Consider the following 19,245-nt stretch of genomic DNA (forward strand, 5'->3'; position numbering starts at 1 on the left):
ACCTCATTGATAAATTAAAGATCAATAAGTCACCGGGCCCTGATGGCATCCACCCAAGAGTTATTAAGGAATTGAAGAATGAAGTTGCAGACCTCTTGACTAAGGTATGCAACTTGTCCCTCAAAACGGCCATGGTGCCAGAAGATTGGAGGATAGCAAATGTCACGCCTATTTTTAAAAAGGGAAAGAGGGGGGACCCGGGAAACTACAGGCCGGTCAGCCTAACATCCATACCGGGTAAGATGGTGGAATGCCTCATCAAAGATAGGATCTCAAAACACATAGACGAACAGGCCTTGCTGAGGGACAGTCAGCATGGCTTCTGTAAGGGTAAGTCTTGCCTCACGAACCTTATAGAATTCTTTGAAAAGGTCATCAGGCATGTGGATGCGGGAGAACCCGTGGACATTATATATCTGGACTTTCAGAAGGCGTCTGACACGGTCCCTCACCAAAGGCTACTGAAAAAACTCCACAGTCAGGGAATTAGAGGACAGGTCCTCTCGTGGATTGAGAACTGGTTGGAGGCCAGGAAGCAGAGAGTGGGTGTCAATGGGCAATTTTCACAATGGAGAGAGGTGAAAAGCGGTATGCCCCAAGGATCTGTCCTGGGACCGGTGCTTTTCAACCTCTTCATAAATGACCTGGAGACAGGGTTGAGCAGTGAAGTGGCTAAGTTTGCAGACGACACCAAACTTTTCCGAGTGGTGAAGACCAGAAGTGATTGTGAGGAGCTCCAGAAGGATCTCTCCAGACTGGCAGAATGGGCAGCAAAATGGCAGATGCGCTTCAATGTCAGTAAGTGTAAAGTCATGCACATTGGGGCAAAAAATCAAAACTTTAGATATAGGCTGATGGGTTCTGAGCTGTCTGTGACAGATCAGGAGAGAGATCTTGGGGTGGTGGTGGACAGGTCGATGAAAGTGTCGACCCAATGTGCGGCAGCAGTGAAGAAGGCCAATTCTATGCTTGGGATCATTAGGAAGGTATTGAGAACAAAACGGCTAGTATTATAATGCCGTTGTACAAATCTATGGTAAGGCCACACCTGGAGTATTGTGTCCAGTTCTGGTCGCCGCATCTCAAAAAAGACATAGTGGAAATGGAAAAGGTGCAAAAGAGAGCGACTAAGATGATTACGGGGCTGGGGCACCTTCCTTATGAGGAAAGGCTACGGCGTTTGGGCCTCTTCAGCCTAGAAAAGAGACGCCTGAGGGGGGACATGATTGAGACATACAAAATTATGCAGGGAATGGACAGAGTGGATAGGGAGATGCTCTTTACACTCTCACATAATACCAGAACCAGGGGACATCCACTAAAATTGAGTGTTGGGCGGGTTAGGACAGACAAAAGAAAATATTTCTTTACTCAGCGTGTGGTCGGTCTGTGGAATTCCTTGCCACAGGATGTGGTGCTGGCGTCTAGCCTAGACGCCTTTAAAAGGGGATTGGACAAGTTTCTGGAGGAAAAATCCATTATGGGGTACAAGCCATGATGTGTATGCGCAACCTCCTGATTTTAGAAATGGGTTATGTCAGAATGCCAGATGCAAGGGAGGGCACCAGGATGAGGTCTCTTGTTATCTGGTGTGCTCCCTGGGGCATTTGGTGGGCCGCTGTGAGATACAGGAAGCTGGACTAGATGGGCCTATGGCCTAATCCAGTGGGGCTGTTCTTATGTTCTTATCTGTGAACTCCTCTTCTCAGTGGTGCCATGGCAGTGTTAGTCCATGTGAATGGGAAGCTCCTGCTCTCAGGCAGACAGGTCACTTGACCCAAGTCTTCTTGAGGGGTGGAGTTCCCATGATTTTCCAGACTGGCTTTTGCAGGTAGCGGTAGTGTTTTCCTGTGGCTCCCCAAGCCACCTCAGTTTTTTTTCAGGGCTTTTGCCCCTTATTTCTTTAATTTTTTCTTGTTTGTGTGCTGGGCCCCTTTAAGAAGCAGCCAGGAGGCTGCGGGGCTCCAATGGCTTCTCCAATGATGCAGCCAGTTTTCGGCCGATTCAGGACTACTGTCTCTACTGAGAGATCAGTCATTCTCCTTTGGCACCAAGCGCCTTCATCTTCCTGAGACTCGTGCCAGCAGCGAGGCAGTCTCCCACCCTTGGAATGAGCTCCGCCATTTTGTTTTGGCACTAAGAGCAGGGTGAGGAGCTCTGAGGTGCATAGCAGTCTTACAGGCAGCCTCTTGAATCAGAGTACCCTGTCACTATCTTGTGAGACACGAGGTGTCTTTTTTTCTGCACTTTGGTGGTCAGAGCCTGCATCACTGAGCCCGCATAGCTGAACCCTCCACTGCTTTTCCTGCTTTTTGTCAATAAAATAATACAAGTCCACACTGGCAAGTTCTAGAAGGAACCATCTGTCCCAATTTAGGGATAGAGACATAAAGAAGGAAAGGTAATTTTGGTTTCTATGCTACACTTCCCCTTTAAAAAAGGGAGATATTGTATTGGTTGGGGGGCTGTAATACTCTGCATTGTGAATTATTATGCTGTTCAAATCTTCCTACAATTTTAATTTGTGCCAAAAAATGATTATATAAATTTAGTTACAGAGCCAGCATTGGCTGCCTACTGGCATAGGTGTAGGCATTGCTGTGCTCCCAAGACTAGATTAGAAATGTTAGCCAACTCTTTCATAATATTAAATAAAAACGTTAATTAATTGTTTTGGAGAACTGGCTACTGAAAATTTAGGAACCGACACCCCAATCCTATCCCTTGCCAGCCCATAGTATGCATCAGCACAACTGATGGAGTGTATGCTGCATGCTGGGGGAGGAGACCAGGCAGCCCAGGAGAGGAAAGTAAAAAAAAAACTTTTTTACTTTCCTCCCCATAAGCTGCCTGCCCTCTAGTGGGTCATCTTGGACCTACACCAGCTCTTTTGCTGAGGAGACTCCTGGGTTTGGGTACGGGCCAGGAAAGGAGGGATAGGTCTTGGTGTGTGTCACTGCTGCTAAGATACTTCCCTAACCTGCCCACACTGCCAACTTACTGCTGCAGCAGCGGATGGTGGAGGTTCAGCAGGCCGCTGTTACTCATGCGCAGCCTCTGGCCTTTTGTGCTGGTGGCTGAAGCCTTCCAAATGGTGGAATGGCCGCCACACCACCACCAACACAGAACTTACAATGGTGGGTTGCGAGATCTGACACTGTAAACTCAGCATAGGATTGGGCCACAAGGCTGCAATCCTATACACACTTTCCTGGGAGTAACCCCACTGAGCACAATGGACATTACTTCTGAGGGGACATGCATAGGATTGTATTGTAAACATTCTATTTCCTTGCTATTTTTCCAAATAGGATGCTGAAATAAATAAAACAGAAGTACTGTATCTGCTTTGCTGGAAAATAGTCACTTTGGCTGGAATGTATATGCCCCTCTTCATTATATATTGTGCTCCTGCACCAAATTAGGTGCCCTTGCTGTTGTGTGAGGGCTTAGAAGAACCATTTCTGATCCACTTCTGACTGTTAAGCCCATCTGTTATTGGTATGAAGTAATATGGTGTTGTCACCCTATTGTGTAAAAGAAAACAGAGTAAAACTAGAAAATAAATCATAAAAATGGAACACTTACAGGTGGACAACTGGAGATCCCACCACTACCATAGAAGAACTCATCCCTGTGGACAACTATGGACGTGTGCCTGGGAAGAGTGGGGAAGAATAACAGGGAAAAATACGAGAACAAGCCATCAGTGAAACCTAAGGTATTATTAAATCAAACTATTTAGCAATATTACAAAAAACAAAGAGATCTCCACCAAATTCTGGACACTATTTTGTATCCCACTTACAAGCTGTTATAATAACTATTGAGTCTCAAATCCAAGTGCACACTGGAATTACTACCGTGTTTCCCCGATAATAAGACCTATCCCGAAAATAAGCCCTCCCCTTACTGTGTAAGATCCCTCTAAAATAAGCCCTCCCCCGAAAATAAGCCCTATTGAGATTGCTACTGTAGTGAAGGTGATCCCCTGCGCTACACGCTACATTACGGTACCCTCTGTATGCACCGTCCCCCCCCCCGGGTGAAACGCACGCCGCGCTCCGAGCTGCATCCAATCAGAGCTGCAGCAGTGAGCGCGTCATCCTGTTCTTCCCCAGTGATTTGCTTGCTGGCGCCATTGAGAGCAGTGCCGCGGAGGAGAGCTGAGGCAGGACAACATAAAAACCAGGTATGTAAGCAGGAGTGAGGGGGCATGATGGAGGATAAAAGAAGAACTCAGGAGGCATGATGGAGGATAAAAGGGGCATGATGGAGGATAAAAGAAGAACTCAGGAGGCATGATGGAGGATAAAATAAGCACTCAGGGGGCATGATGGAGGATAAAATAAGCACTCAGGGGGCATGATGGAGGATAAAAGAAGAACTCAGGGGGCATGATTTGTTCACATTTACCTGTTTATTAAAATTGCTGTCAATGTTCATTAAAATAAGCCCTCCCCTGAAAATAAGCCTTCTGGTGTTTTTCTGTCCAAAAAAAATAATAAGACAGTGTCTTATTATCGGGGAAACACGGTAATTGGTTCAGAAGGCTCTCTCATATGCAAGTGTGTGTTTTACACATGGCTATAATTGGTCTTAAAAGATCTTAGGTGATTAATTAAATTGGTTGAAGCTCATACAGTTAATGGGTACAGTCTCATACAATCAATTAATGAATCAATCAATCAATCCGATTTCCATACAAAGTAATACTCCTGAAGAAAAACAATTCTCTCCTTGTACATTATGCACAGATGCATATAATCATTCCTTGTCCATTATGCGTCATACAACAAGCATGATCTTAAAAAGATTTATTCCCTTTAACACAGAAGAGGGAGCTATGCTTCTTCTAAAATGGCACCTGCCACCTGCAGTTTTTCTAAGTATTTTTATTGAAACAATTAGAAATGCTGCCTTCTGAATTGATGGACACCATTTGAATCAAAAGGTTTTTACTTTAAGTAAATGAACATTAAGGCTAAACAATAAAAAAGACAATATTCATCCCAAATCTTCTAGTTCACATCCTGTTACAGAACAAGTGTCAAATTTAAAGCTGTCTGAACAAGGTCTTCTTGCTTTTGTAAAATGCTCAATACTTTTTGAGAGGGTGCTGCAGAATAAGTAATTATTAAAACAGTGTCCACTTTCCAATGCTGGAAGCAAAAGCACCTGACTACACAGCGCTGTTTCACCCTCTAAAAACATTCATGATTGTTTCTGTAGAAGTGATGTAAGTGTTGAAATGTTTCACACCATCAAAACATCAATTAATGTAATACTCACCAGATGCCATCCAGCTGCTTACCTGTATACAGAAAGAAAGAAAAAATGTCATCAGCCACTTACTTTACATGTTGCAACCAAGGTTACTCAGTTTCACCAGTGCACATTTCCTTAGAGGCAAGACAGTTTCAAGTGAGTGCCTAATAGTGTACTACTGTATTTCTAAAAGAGCAGGGAAAATCCCCCCCCCCCATTGGTAAAGTTACTGCTGCTAGCATCTGATGGGACTGGCAATGACTCATAGCCTCTTAGTCATATCAGAAACCTAGAGTAACAGATTGCAAGCTGTGTCAGGCTTCCTGAAGGGGCAATGGTGCTTGTCTTGGATGCTGGATATGCTCCCTATGGGAATTTTACTTTTGAAATAGCTCCATGATGTGGGGCCTAAAACCAGCTAGCAAAAGGCACAACACTAGAATCTACTCTTAACAAGCCTTGTAAATACAATAATGTTTTGTTTGTAGTTCCTAAGAATCACCTCCAGAGAACTAAGTAGAGGAGGTTTTGTGAACTCATGAGAATTTCTTTCTTTCTTCCTCCTTTAAGACAATAAGGTGCTGCAAATTACAAACCAAGTTCTGTCTAGTAAAACTCTTTGCAAACTAAAGCGCAAACTGTACTATAGCAATTTGTGGCACAAGAGTAATCTTTACAGAAGAACGGATCACACAGGCTCTTGTCAAAAACCGTATTTTTATTCATTTTTTACAAAATAGGTTAGAGATTCTGCATCTACTAAACTTCAAATTGCAATGATATCAAGGTTGAGTAAAACAAGAAAACAGATTTTAAAATTCTGATTTGGTTTAATGCTACAATACTCCCTGGTGCTGAACTTTGGCTTCAGTAGGCCTTAGCAAACCTGCTATGGTTCCCATCTCCTACCTAGGTGGGCCTTGAATGCTGCTCTGCTACCACCCTACAAAAGCTATGGGCACAAAGGTGGTCTCAGGGGTCAGCAATGGGCCCTTTGCAACTGACAAACAATGTTTTGTCCCCAGTGCCACTCCTAACTATTGAGGCTGCAGCCTATGCACAGGGGAGTAAGCTTCATTGACTATAATGGTATTCACTTTGGTGTAAACACATATGTAAGAGGTGTTTGAAAATGGTGTTATTTATCTTACCTTACTCAGAAGTAAGTCTGTTGTGTTCAGCAAGATCTAGGGTATAAATCTATCTTACTCACCAGAAACAAACACCTCTATACATGTGTGATCAGGTTGCACAGAACTATACTTGTATTCATTTGCTGCACAGCAGCTTTGAAAGATAGCTCATTGTTGTTGTTGGCAACCTTCAGTCTCGAAAGGCTATGGTATCGCGCTCTGAATGGTGGTTCTGGAACAGCATCTAGTGTGGCTGAAAAGGCCGATTCGGGAGTGACAATCCCTTCCACACTGGAAGCAAGTGCAGTAGCTCATAAGATAGCTCATAAGCAGTGGCATAGCTGGCTGTAAAGCCACCCTGGGGCACACCTTCCGGTGCTGCCCCCTGACCCAGAAGTAACTGTGATGACATGATGATGGCACTGCAATTACTTCTGGTTGTGCCAAAATTAGAATCCTGCAGCTGCTCTGAATGTGACTGGGGGGGGGGGAGGTAGGAGAACCTGCCCCCGCACAGCCACGCACGGAGCAGCTGAGCACTGCTTGCCGTGGCCACCTGATTCTTCTGCTTTTTTTCAAAGCAGAAGAAACTGGAAGGTGCAGGAACAGTGACTGCCGCGGGTATGGCATTGCCACCCAGGAGCACAGCATCTCCCACACCCCCAGCTACACAACTGCTCATAAGATAGTTTTGTAGTGTACATCAGAAGTTAAACTCAGTCCATAGAAATAGCTGAACACTTCATTGTAGATATTACTGAACCTTAATTCTCATTTTGTTTGTCTAACTACAGAACACAATGTGTGTGTCAGAAGATGGCTGTCAATAGTTTGTTCTCGATCCATGCCTTTGCTTAATGGTGCACGTATGCCATTCATGCGCCTTCCCCATATGTATAATGAGATAGGATCTCAAAACACATAGACGAACATAGACGAACAGGCCTTGCTGAGGGAGAGTCAGCATGGCTTCTGTAAGGGTAAGTCTTGCCTCACGAACCTTATAGAATTCTTTGAAAAGGTCAACAGGCATGTGGATGTGGGAGAACCCGTGGACATTATATATCTGGACTTTCAGAAGGCGTTTGACACGGTCCCTCACCAAAGGCTACTGAAAAAACTCCACAGTCAGGGAATTAGAGGACAGGTCCTCTCGTGGATTGAGAACTGGTTGGAGGCCAGGAAGCAGAAAGTGGGTGTCAATGGGCAATTTTCACAATGGAGAGAGGTGAAAAGCGGTGTGCCCCAAGGATCTGTCCTGGGACCGGTGCTTTTCAACCTCTTCATAAATGACCTGGAGACAGGGTTGAGCAGTGAAGTGGCTAAGTTTGCAGACGACACCAAACTTTTCCGAGTGGTGAAGACCAGAAGTGATTGTGAGGAGCTCCAGAAGGATCTCTCCAGACTGGCAGAATGGGCAGCAAAGTGGCAGATGCGCTTCAATGTCAGTAAGTGTAAAGTCATGCACATTGGGGCAAAAAATCAAAACTTTAGATATAGGCTGATGGGTTCTGAACTGTCTGTGACAGATCAGGAGAGAGATCTTGGGGTGGTGGTGGACAGGTCGATGAAAGTGTCGACCCAATGTGCGGCGGCAGTGAAGAAGGCCAATTCTATGCTTGGGATCATTAGGAAGGGTATTGAGAACAAAACGGCTAGTATTATAATGCCATTGTACAAATCTATGGTAAGGCCACACCTGGAGTATTGTGTCCAGTTCTGGTCGCCGCATCTCAAAAAAGACATAGTGGAAATGGAAAAGGTGCAAAAGAGAGCGACTAAGATGATTACGGGGCTGGGGCACCTTCCTTATGAGGAAAGGCTGTGGTGTTTGGGCCTCTTCAGCCTAGAAAAGAGACGCCTGAGGGGGTACATGATTGAGACATACAAAATTATGCAGGGGATGGACAGAGTGGATAGGGAGATGCTCTTTACACTCTCACATAATACCAGAACCAGGGGACATCCACTAAAATTGAGTGTTGGGCGGGTTAGGACAGACAAAAGAAAATATTTCTTTACTCAGCGTGTGGTCGGTCTGTGGAACTCCTTGCCACAGGATGTGGTGATGGCGTCTAGCCTAGATGCCTTTAAAAGGGGATTGGACAAGTTTCTGGAGGAAAAATCCATTATGGGGTACAAGCCATGATGTGTATGCGCAACCTCCTGATTTTAGAAATGGGTTATGTCAGAATGCCAGATGTGGGGGAGGGCACCAGGATGAGGTCTCTTGTTATCTGGTGTGCTCCCTGGGGCATTTGGTGGGCCGCTGTGAGATACAGGAAGCTGGACTAGATGGGCCTATGGCCTGATCCAGTGGGGCTGTTCTTATGTTCTTATGTTCTTATGTTCTTATAATAATCACAATGTCAGAAAAACATTAGAACAGGAGCCAACAATGTTATTTCACAGTGATTAGAAGATAGTTGGAAGTGATTTGTTTTAAAGGAAAAAACATATGATTGAATGTCTGTTTTAATTCAATCAATTCATAACAGATTTGCCAATATTATCACCACTGCAATACAGGGAAATATTACATCTGTACAGAATTTAAGGCTTGGTGCATGAAGCAAAAAAAGTTTAAGGTGATTTGCTACACTTAGAACCCAATCTTATTCAACTTTCCAGTGTGATGCAGCCGCCAAATGTTCCCTTGAGGAGGCCTCAGTAACTGAACCTGGGAAAGAGGGGGTACCCGGGAAACTATAGGCCGGTCAGCCTAACATCTGTACCGGGTAAGATGGTGGAATGCCTCATCAAAGATAGGATCTCAAAACACATAGACGAACAGGCCTTGGAGAAAAAACTCCACAGTCAGGGAATTAGAGGACAGGTCCTCTCATGGATTGAGAACTGGTTGGAGGCCAGGAAGCAGAGAGTGGGTGTCAATGGGCAATTCTCACAATGGAAAGAGGTGAAAAGCGGTGTGCCCCAAGGTTCTGTCCTGGGACCGGTGCTTTTCAACCTCTTCATTAAATTAAAAGAGTTCTTTGCATCTGTCTTCACAGCAGAAGACCTCGGGCAGATACCGCTGCCCGAATGGCCCCTCCTGACCAAGGAGTTAAGTCAGATAGAGGTTAAAAGAGAAGATGTTTCAGACCTCATTGATAAATTAAAGATCAATAAGTCACCGGGCCCTGATGGCATCCACCCAAGAGTTATTAAGGAATTGAAGAATGAAGTTGCGGATCTCTTGACTAAGGTATGCAACTTGTCCCTCAAAACGGCCACGGTGCCAGAAGATTGGAGGATAGCAAATGTCACGCCTATTTTTAAAAAGGGAAAGAGGGGGGACCCGGGAAACTATAGGCCGGTCAGCCTAACATCCATACCGGGTAAGATGGTGGAATGCCTCATCAAAGATAGGATCTCAAAACACATAGACGAACAGGCCTTGCTGAGGGTCAGCATGGCTTCTGTAAGGGTACGTCTTGCCTCACGAACCTTATAGAATTCTTTGAAAAGGTCAACAGGCATGTGGATGTGGGAGAACCCGTGGACATTATATATCTGAACTTTCAGAAGGCGTTTGACACGGTCCCTCACCAAAGGCTACTGAAAAAACTCCACAGTCAGGGAATTAGAGGACAGGTCCTCTCATGGATTGAGAACTGGTTGGAGGCCAGGAAGCAGAGAGTGGGTGTCAATGGGCAATTTTCACAATGGGGAGAGGTGAAAAGCGGTGTCCCCCAAGGATCTGTCCTGGGAACGGGGCTTTTCAACCTCTTCATAAATGACCTGGAGACAGGGTTGAGCAGTGAAGTGGCTAAGTTTGCAGACGACACCAAACTTTTCCGAGTGGTGAAGACCAGAAGTGATTGTGAGGAGCTCCAGAAGGATCTCTCCAGACTGGCAGAATGGGCAGCAAAATGGCAGATGCGCTTCAATGTCAGTAAGTGTAAAGTCATGCACATTGGGGCAAAAAATCAAAACTTTAGATATAGGCTGATGGGTTCTGAGCTGTCTGTGACAGATCAGGAGAGAGATCTTGGGGTGGTGGTGGACAGGTCGATGAAAGTGTCGACCCAATGTGCGGCGGCAGTGAAGAAGGCCAATTCTATGCTTGGGATCATTAGGAAGGGTACTGAGAACAAAATGGCTAGTATTATAATGCTGTTGTACAAATCTATGGTAAGGCCACACCTGGAGTATTGTGTCCAGTTCTGGTCGCCGCATCTCAAAAAAGACATAGTGGAAATGGAAAAGGTGCAAAAGAGAGCGACTAAGATGATTACGGGGCTGGGGCACCTTCCTTATGAGGAAAGGCTACGGCGTTTGGGCCTCTTCAGCCTAGAAAAGAGACGCCTGAGTGGGGACATGATTGAGACATACAAAATTATGCAGGGGAAGGACAGAGTAGATAGGGAGATGCTCAATAGGTGGATCGCGATCTACCGGTAGATCGCGAAGCAAAATGAGTAGATTGCAGAGTAGATCTGGGAGGAAACGCCGGGAGTAAGGCCCATTGTATTCAATGGGGCTTACTCCCAGGTAAGTGTGGCTAGGATTGCAGCCTCACAGCCTAATCCTAGGCATGTCTACTCAGGAGTAAGTCCTGTTATACTCAGTGGGGCTCAAGGTACACCAACATACATTGTACACATAAATGTTATATGTTATGATGGCGCGAACATTGTAAAAAAAACTCTGGTAGATCTCCGGGCCTTGCTGGGTTTCAAAGTAGCTCTCGAGCCAAAAAAGTGTGAGCACCCCTGCTCTTTACACTCTCACATAATACAAGAACCAGGGGACATCCACTAAAATTGAGTGTTGGGCGGGTTAGGACAGACAAAAGAAAATATTTCTTTACTCAGCGTGTGGTCGGTCTGTGGAACTCCTTGCCACAGGATGTGGTGCTGGCGTCTAGCCTAGATGCCTTTAAAAGGGGATTGGACAAGTTTCTGGAGGAAAAATCCATTATGGGGTACAAGCCATGATGTGTATGTGCAACCTTCTGATTTTAGAAATGGGTTATGTCAGAATGCCAGATGCAAGGGAGGGCACCAGGATGAGGTCTCTTGTTATCTGGTGTGCTCCTTGGGGCATTTGGTGGGCCGCTGTGAGATACAGGAAGCTGGACTAGATGGGCCTATGGCCTGATCCAGTGGGGCTGTTCTTATGTTCTTGTTCATAAATGACCTGGAGACAGGGTTGAGCAGTGAGGTTGCAAAGTTTGCGGACGACACCAAACCTTTCCGAGTGGTGAAGACCAGAGGTGATTGTGAGGAGCTCCAGAAGGATCTCTCCAGACTGGCAGAATGGGCAGCAAAATGGCAGATGCGCTTCAATGTCAGTAAGTGTAAAGTCATGCACATTGGGGCAAAAAATCAAAACTTTAGATATAGGCTGATGGGTTCTGAGCTGTCTGTGACAGATCAGGAGAGAGATCTTGGGGTGGTGGTGGACAGGTCGATGAAAGTGTCGACCCAATGTGCGGCGGCAGTGAAGAAGGCCAATTCTATGCTTGGGATAATTAGGAAGGGTATTGAGAACAAAACGGCTAGTATTATAATGCCGTTGTACAATTCTATGGTAAGGCCACACCTGGAGTATTGTGTCCAGTTCTGGTCGCCGCATCTCAAAAAAGACATAGTGGAAATGGAAAAGGTGCAAAAGAGAGCGACTAAGATGATTACGGGGCTGGGGCACCTTCCTTATGAGAAAAGGCTACGGCATTTGGGCCTCTTCAGCCTAGAAAAGAGACGCCTGAGGGGGGACACGATTGAGACATACAAAATTATGCAGGGGATGGACAGAGTGGATAGGGAAATGCTCTTTACACTCTCACATAACACCAGAACCAGGGGACATCCACTAAAATTGAGTGTTGGGAGAGTTAGAACAGACAAAAGAAAATATTTCTTTACTCAGCGTGTGGTCGGTCTGTGGAACTCCTTGCCACAGGATGTGGTGCTGGCGTCTAGCCTAGACGCCTTTAAAAGGGGATTGGACAAGTTTCTGGAGGAAAAATCCATTATGGGGTACAAGCCATGATGTGTATGCGCAACCTCCTGATTTTAGAAATGGGTTATGTCAGAATGCCAGATGCAAGGGAGGGCACCAGGATGAGGTCTCTTGTTATCTGGTGTGCTCCCTGGGGCATTTGGTGGGCCGCTGTGAGATACAGGAAGTTGGACTAGATGGGCCTATGGCCTTATCCAGTGGGGCTGTTCTTATGTTCTTATGAACCCCCACTGCAATATGCAGCACACTTTGACATGGCTGCATTGGCACTGAAAAATTGGATAGGATCAGGCACTTATTCTAGTAGTGCAATGCCATGACCTGTGGCACTGCATTAGTGTTGCAAGCAAGTCTGGAATGTCGCACCAGAGATGGGAATGTTGCACCAAGAGTAGGTTGGCTATAGTCATTATACCAGGAAGAAACATAAATTGTTACTTAGACATTTTGTACATTCATGGTTGATTGAATGCTCAAAGATTCAGACTTTGGCACATGATAAAATTCCATGAAGGAGTTCTTCACTAGAATTATGAAGGTTTTTTTTTTCTTTTTTAAAGAATCTTTATTTTAAAAGTAAGGATTTTCTTTACTTTAAAAAGAATGTCCCCTTCCTATCCTGTGCAGCTTTATTCAGATGTAAGTCCCACTAAGTTCAACAGAACTTTCCCCCAGGTCACTGTGCACAAGACTGCCCTCTTAAGATCCTATCCACATCTGCAGCTATTGAACAGATATAGGAACCTAGACCTTACCAGGCAAGATTTTCCTTCCTGACTTTAGCAGACCACAAACCAGATTGAAATTGACCTCCTCCCTTGTTCATGCAGCATGGTGTTAAAAAAAAGGCAATGTTGATTGCTCCTATGAGTGACTAAGCAAATTACTTAGATGATTCACAGAAAGCTTAAGGAGAGATAGCCAAGCTGCACTGCCAATTGTAAGATTCCTGAAACTACTATGAAGTCTCAAAGGTGATGCTCTAGAGAGGCTAATCCTGGATTTCAGTAGATACTTTTGACAATATTCTTTCAAATTTTTAATATAAATATGTCAAGTAATATAAATATGTCAAATATTAAACAAACCCAAATAAAAACTAGCTTGAGGTTACAAAAACAGTCCAGCCTAAGAGAACAGAACTAGGAGGGAAAGAACCTAGGAAGGGCCAATTCCCAACCCATTAAGAGCCCCATTAGGCTAATCCAAGCAGTCCATTCAGGAGCCTGCAGAGTAGGTCACGCCCATCAGCAGCTGTTTGCCTTCCTGAGCTTTTGTAAACTCACCTGGGAAGGCCAGCCCCCTTTCAATCAGGAAGGAAGGAGGGAGGAGGAGCCAGCCAGGAGTATAAAGCTAGGCGGGCCATCGTGTGAGGCTCTCTGCAGACGCGTGTGGCCTCTGGGAACCCAGTGCCTCGGGAACTAAGTGCCAGGTAAGGCACGAGAGTTTAGCATCTGGGCAAGTTCAGCAGCAGGGCGAGGAGGCCAGGGCCCCATACACTGCCCTTCCTCTTCCCTTGAGAAGAGGGCTGCTATCCAGTGTACGGTTTTTAAAAGGACCCCTAAATAAAACAGCAACAACAACAAAAAAGCTATGCAGTCAGACAGCCAGCAGCAGGGTGGGGGCTATCCAGTGTTCTGCATCGAGTGCCACATGTATGATTATATGCCTCTGGGGCGTGGATGAGACGGTGGAGTAGGGAGGAGGGGTTTAGATTCGTTAGGCACTGGGGAACGTTTTGGGACAAGCGGGGCCTGTACAAGAGGGACGGGCTCCATTTGAACCAGAATGGAACCAGACTGCTGGCGCATAACATTAAAAAGGTGGCAGAGCAGCTTTTAAACTGATCCCTGGGGGAAGGCCGACAGGAGCCGAGGGACATCCGGTTCGGGACTCCTCATCCCTATGGGATGAGGATGGGGAGGTTAGAGAACAACAAGACAAAGGCAGGGTAGAAGAAGAAATTGGGAAAAGTAGGGTGATGGGATGTGATAGACGGTTTGGCACAATGAGAGGATGCGGGGACAAAGGAGCGAATAAGCAGCCCATCCTGGGGCATTCCGTGTATAAATGCTTTTATGTGAATGCCCGAAGTCTACGAGCAAAGGTGGGAGAACTGGAATGTCTGGTGACAAGGGAAAATATTGACATAGTGGGCATAACGGAAACCTGGTGGAATGCGGAGAATCAGTGGGATACCGCAATCCCGGGCTATAAACTCTACAGGAGGGACAGGCAGGGGCGTGTTGGAGGTGGGGTGGCCCTTTATGTTAAGGAAGGGATAGAATCCAGCAAAGTAGAGATTGAAGGTGGGTCCGACTCCACCGTAGAATCTCTGTGGGTTAAATTACCAGGCTTGTGCAGCGATGTAATACTGGGGGCGTGCTATCGTCCTCCAGACCAGAAATCTGATGGGGACCTTGAAATGAGGAAACAGATCAGGGAGGTGACAAGGAGGGACAGGGTTGTAATCATGGGGGACTTCAATTATCCTCATATTGACTGGGTCAATTTGTGTTCTGGTCACGATAAGGAAACCGGATTTCTTGACGTGCTAAATGACTGTGGCTTAGATCAGCTAGTCACGGAGCCCACCAGAGGACAGGTGACTCTGGATTTAATATTGTGCGGTACGCAGGACCTGGTTAGAGATGTAAACGTTACTGAGCCATTGGGGAACAGTGATCATGCTGCGATCCGTTTTGACGTGCACGTTGGGGGAAGAATACCAGGCAAATCTCTAACAAAAACCCTTGACTTCCGACGGGCGGACTTCCCTCAAATGAGGAGGCTGGTTAGAAGGAGGCTGAAAGGGAGGGTAAAAAAAAAAAAAAAGAGTCCAATCTCTCCAGAGTGCATGGAGGCTGCTTAAAACAACAGTAATAGAGGCCCAGCAGAGGTGTATACCGCAAAGAAAGAAGGGTTCCACTAAATCCAGGAGGGTGCCCGCATGGCTAACCAGTGAAGTTAGAGAGGCTGTGAAGGGCAAGGAAGCTTCCTTTCGTAAATGGAAGTCTTGCCCTAATGAGGAGAATAAAAAGGAACATAAACTGTGGCAAAAGAAATGTAAGAAGGTGATATGGGAGGCCAAGACAGACTATGAGGAACGCATGGCCAGCAACATTAAGGGGAATAATAAAAGCTTCTTCAAATATGTTAGAAGCAGGAAACCCGCCAGAGAAGCGGTTGGCCCTCTGGATGGTGAGGGAGGGAAAGGGGAGATAAAAGGAGAGACGGCAGAGAAATTAAATGAGTTCTTTGCATCTGTCTTCACGGCAGAAGACCTCGGGCAGATACCGCTGCCCGAACGGCCCCTCCTAACCGAGGAGTTAAGTCAGATAGAGGTTAAAAGAGAAGATGTTTCAGACCTCATTGATAAATTAAAGATCAATAAGTCACCGGGCCCTGATGGCATCCACCCAAGGGTTATTAAGGAATTGAAGAATGAAGTTGCAGATCTCTTGACTAAGGTATGCAACTTGTCCCTCAAAACGGCCACGGTGCCAGAAGATTGGAGGATAGCAAATGTCACGCCTATTTTTAAAAAGGGAAAGTGGGGGGACCCGGGAAACTATAGGCCGGACAGCCTAACATCCATACCGGGTAAGATGGTGGAATGCCTCATCAAAGATAGGATCTCAAAACACATAGACGAACAGGCCTTGCTGAGGGAGAGTCAGCATGGCTTCTGTAAGGGTAAGTCTTGCCTCACGAACCTTATAGAATTCTTTGAAAAGGTCAACAGGCATGTGGATGTGGGAGAACCCGTGGACATTATATATCTGGACTTTCAGAAGGCGTTTGATACGGTCCCTCACCAAAGGCTACTGAAAAAACTCCACAGTCAGGGAATTAGAGGGCAGGTCCTCTCATGGATTGAGAACTGGTTGGAGGCCAGGAAGCAGAGAGTGGGTGTCAATGGGCAATTTTCACAATGGGGAGAGGTGAAAAGCGGTGTCCCCCAAGGATCTGTCGTGGGACCGGTGCTTTTCAACCTCTTCATAAATGACCTGGAGACAGGGTTGAGCAGTGAAGTGGCTAAGTTTGCAGAAGACACCAAACTTTTCCAAGTGGTAAAGACCAGAAGTGATTGTGAGGAGCTCCAGAAGGATCTCTCCAGACTGGCAGAATGGGCAGCAAAATGGCAGATGCGCTTCAATGTCAGTAAGTGTAAAGTCATGCACATTGGGGCAAAAAATCAAAACTTTAGATATAGGCTGATGGGTTCTGAGCTGTCTGTGACAGATCAGGAGAGAGATCTTGGGGTAGTGGTGGACAGGTCGATGAAAGTGTCGACCCAATGTGCGGCGGCAGTGAAGAAGGCCAATTCTATGCTTGGGATAATTAGGAAGGGTATTGAGAACAAAACGGCTAGTATTATAATGCCGTTGTACAATTCTATGGTAAGGCCACACCTGGAGTATTGTGTCCAGTTCTGGTCGCCGCATCTCAAAAAAGACATAGTGGAAATGGAAAAGGTGCAAAAGAGAGCGACTAAGATGATTACGGGGCTGGGGCACCTTCCTTATGAGGAAAGGCTGCGGCGTTTGGGCCTCTTCAGCCTAGAAAAGAGACGCTTGAGGGGGGACATGATTGAGACATACAAAATTATGCAGGGGATGGACAGAGTGGATAGGGAGATGCTCTTTACACTCTCACATAATACCAGAACCAGGGGACATCCACTAAAATTGAGTGTTGTGCGGGTTAGGACAGACAAAAGGAAATATTTCTTTACTCAGCGTGTGGTCGGTCTGTGGAACTCCTTGCCACAGGATGTGGTGCTGGCGTCTAGCCTAGACGCCTTTAAAAGGGGATTGGACGAGTTTCTGGAGGAAATATCCATTATGGGGTACAAGCCATGATGTGTATGCGCAACCTCCTGATTTTAGAAATGGGTTAAGTCAGAATGCCAGATGTGGGGGAGGGCACCAGGATGAGGTCTCTTGTTATCTGGTGTGCTCCCTGGGGCTTTTGGTGGGCCACTGTGAGATACAGGAAGCTGGACTAGATGGGCCTATGGCCTGATCCAGTGGGGCTGTTCTTATGTTCTTATGTTAAGAAAATAATGGTACTTTATCCTTGTATCATGTTTGCCTTTATCATCATCCTGAGGAATAGTCACGTTCATCTGTTACAGGAACACCACAAAGAATTTTGTGGCATTTTAAAGACTAAACAAATTTAGAGTTATGATTAGTGCCATCCATGTGTGTGGTGCTTTTCAATGAATTAGATAAAATCTAGATTGCTGCCCTATGTAGGATCACAATCTAAAAAACAGACCCAAGGATGACAGAGGAAAAGCTAAAAAAGGGATAAACTAGAAAAAACCCTTTGTGGAAAATGTACCTTGCTCTTCCCCCTGAATTTGTGCTTTTTATTTCTGGATTGCATCATACCCTTAGAATTTCAATCAGAAATTCCATACAACATTTACACTTACTATATAATTTATAGTCTTTATTTTCCCCTCTAAATCTGGAAACTAGTTCTTAAACCCATAAGTATTCCATGTGTACTTTCAAGTCTGTAAGTCCACATGGGATACGTTTCAGTGTCCCCCTCCCCCTGCAGATAGTGAAATGTGGATAAAAAGGGAACCCTGTACTTACTGCGCAACAAGCACATCTTTCTTTTGCAGCCTGTTATAGAATGTTACAGGAAGAACTCGAGAAGCAATCAGTTGGAATGCTAGAGGAGGGAGATTAAGAGAATGCTAACAGGAAGCTGACTGCTTCTCACGTCCCTTCTTTAGTGGTCTAAAATGGGCTGCAAAGAAGAGAGATGAGTGCTTGGCACCACAGTAAAGGAAAACAGTTAAGTAGTGGGCGCACGGGAGTGGTGGTGAACTGTGGATAAGTGAATCTGCAGATACAGGGGACAACTGTATAGATTTTTGTGTGTGTGCGCCTGTGTGCACATGGTCTTCCACCCCACTGTGTCTAGGCATACATTTGAAGGGACATGTCTGGTAAATTTGTATAATGCTTCTACATCACTTAAGAGTAACCCACCACAGCTTTTGAGTAGTATATCCCTGTGTAGGTTAACAGAAGTATCCAGAAACAATAACTTCACTTGTAGATACATAAAGGTAATTGAGATCACATACTCAACTGCCTTATGTTAATTGTGCAGACAAACTTGCTTTCAGATAAAATTTTATTATTAACAGTATTTATATACTGCAACAAAATTGAAACATTCCATGAGATGATGAGAACACATAACTTCTCTCTAAAAGCAGCCTCTTCCTTTGCTCTTGCAGCGTAAGTTGAAGTTGCTTTGTCCCAGTGCTCAGTCACATGAAGAAACAAACCACACTGACTACAGTCAAGTGGTTAAAGTGCACCAGGCCTGTTAAGTCTGGCATGACTAAGCATCTAGTACTGTTATTAAGGCTATGCACATTATATTGGGAGTAAATCCAGGTGGACTCAGTAGGGCTAACTTCTCAATAAATACACATGGTACATTGATATACACAAGAAACACGTGGTTTCTTGTGTATATCCTCAAATCGGATATACACAAGAAAGTAAATTATTTGCATGGACAGAAGTTCAATCCAAATACAAAGTTGATACTGGTTTGTCAGACTCACATAAGTTACTGAAAATAGTTAGGACAATAAGATGATTTCACAGGCTGCAGCTGTAAACTCCTATGCAAGGACTTCAAGCCTATTCAAATTCACCATAATACACAGTTGATCTGGTCTTAGAAAAATAAAGGGGTCACCCTTACTCGTCCATGTTAGGAGCATCTCACCACCTTTCCCCAGGATGCTCAAGCTCCTTGGAGCCACTGCCATAACGGGGTGTGTGTGCGCGTGTGTGCGCTTAGGGATCTGACCCACATGCCCTCTCCATTA

The 19,245-nt window shown here is 45.3% G+C and overlaps 1 protein-coding gene across 1 annotated transcript in view; it reads right to left on the minus strand.

Moving 5' to 3' along the window:
- The window catches only part of DESI1 (desumoylating isopeptidase 1), a 31,173-nt gene that overhangs the window by 11,396 nt on the left and 532 nt on the right, over positions 1–19,245 (minus strand). Inside the window, exons 2-3 of the mRNA XM_066634290.1 lie at positions 5,293–5,314; positions 3,589–3,658 (exon numbers count right to left, since the gene is read on the minus strand). Of these exons, the coding sequence (XP_066490387.1) occupies positions 3,589–3,658; positions 5,293–5,314 (92 nt within the window). The remainder of the gene's footprint in view (positions 1–3,588; positions 3,659–5,292; positions 5,315–19,245) is intronic.

Source organism: Tiliqua scincoides, chromosome 7, assembly GCF_035046505.1.
Source record: "Tiliqua scincoides isolate rTilSci1 chromosome 7, rTilSci1.hap2, whole genome shotgun sequence".
NCBI lineage: Eukaryota > Metazoa > Chordata > Lepidosauria > Squamata > Scincidae > Tiliqua > Tiliqua scincoides.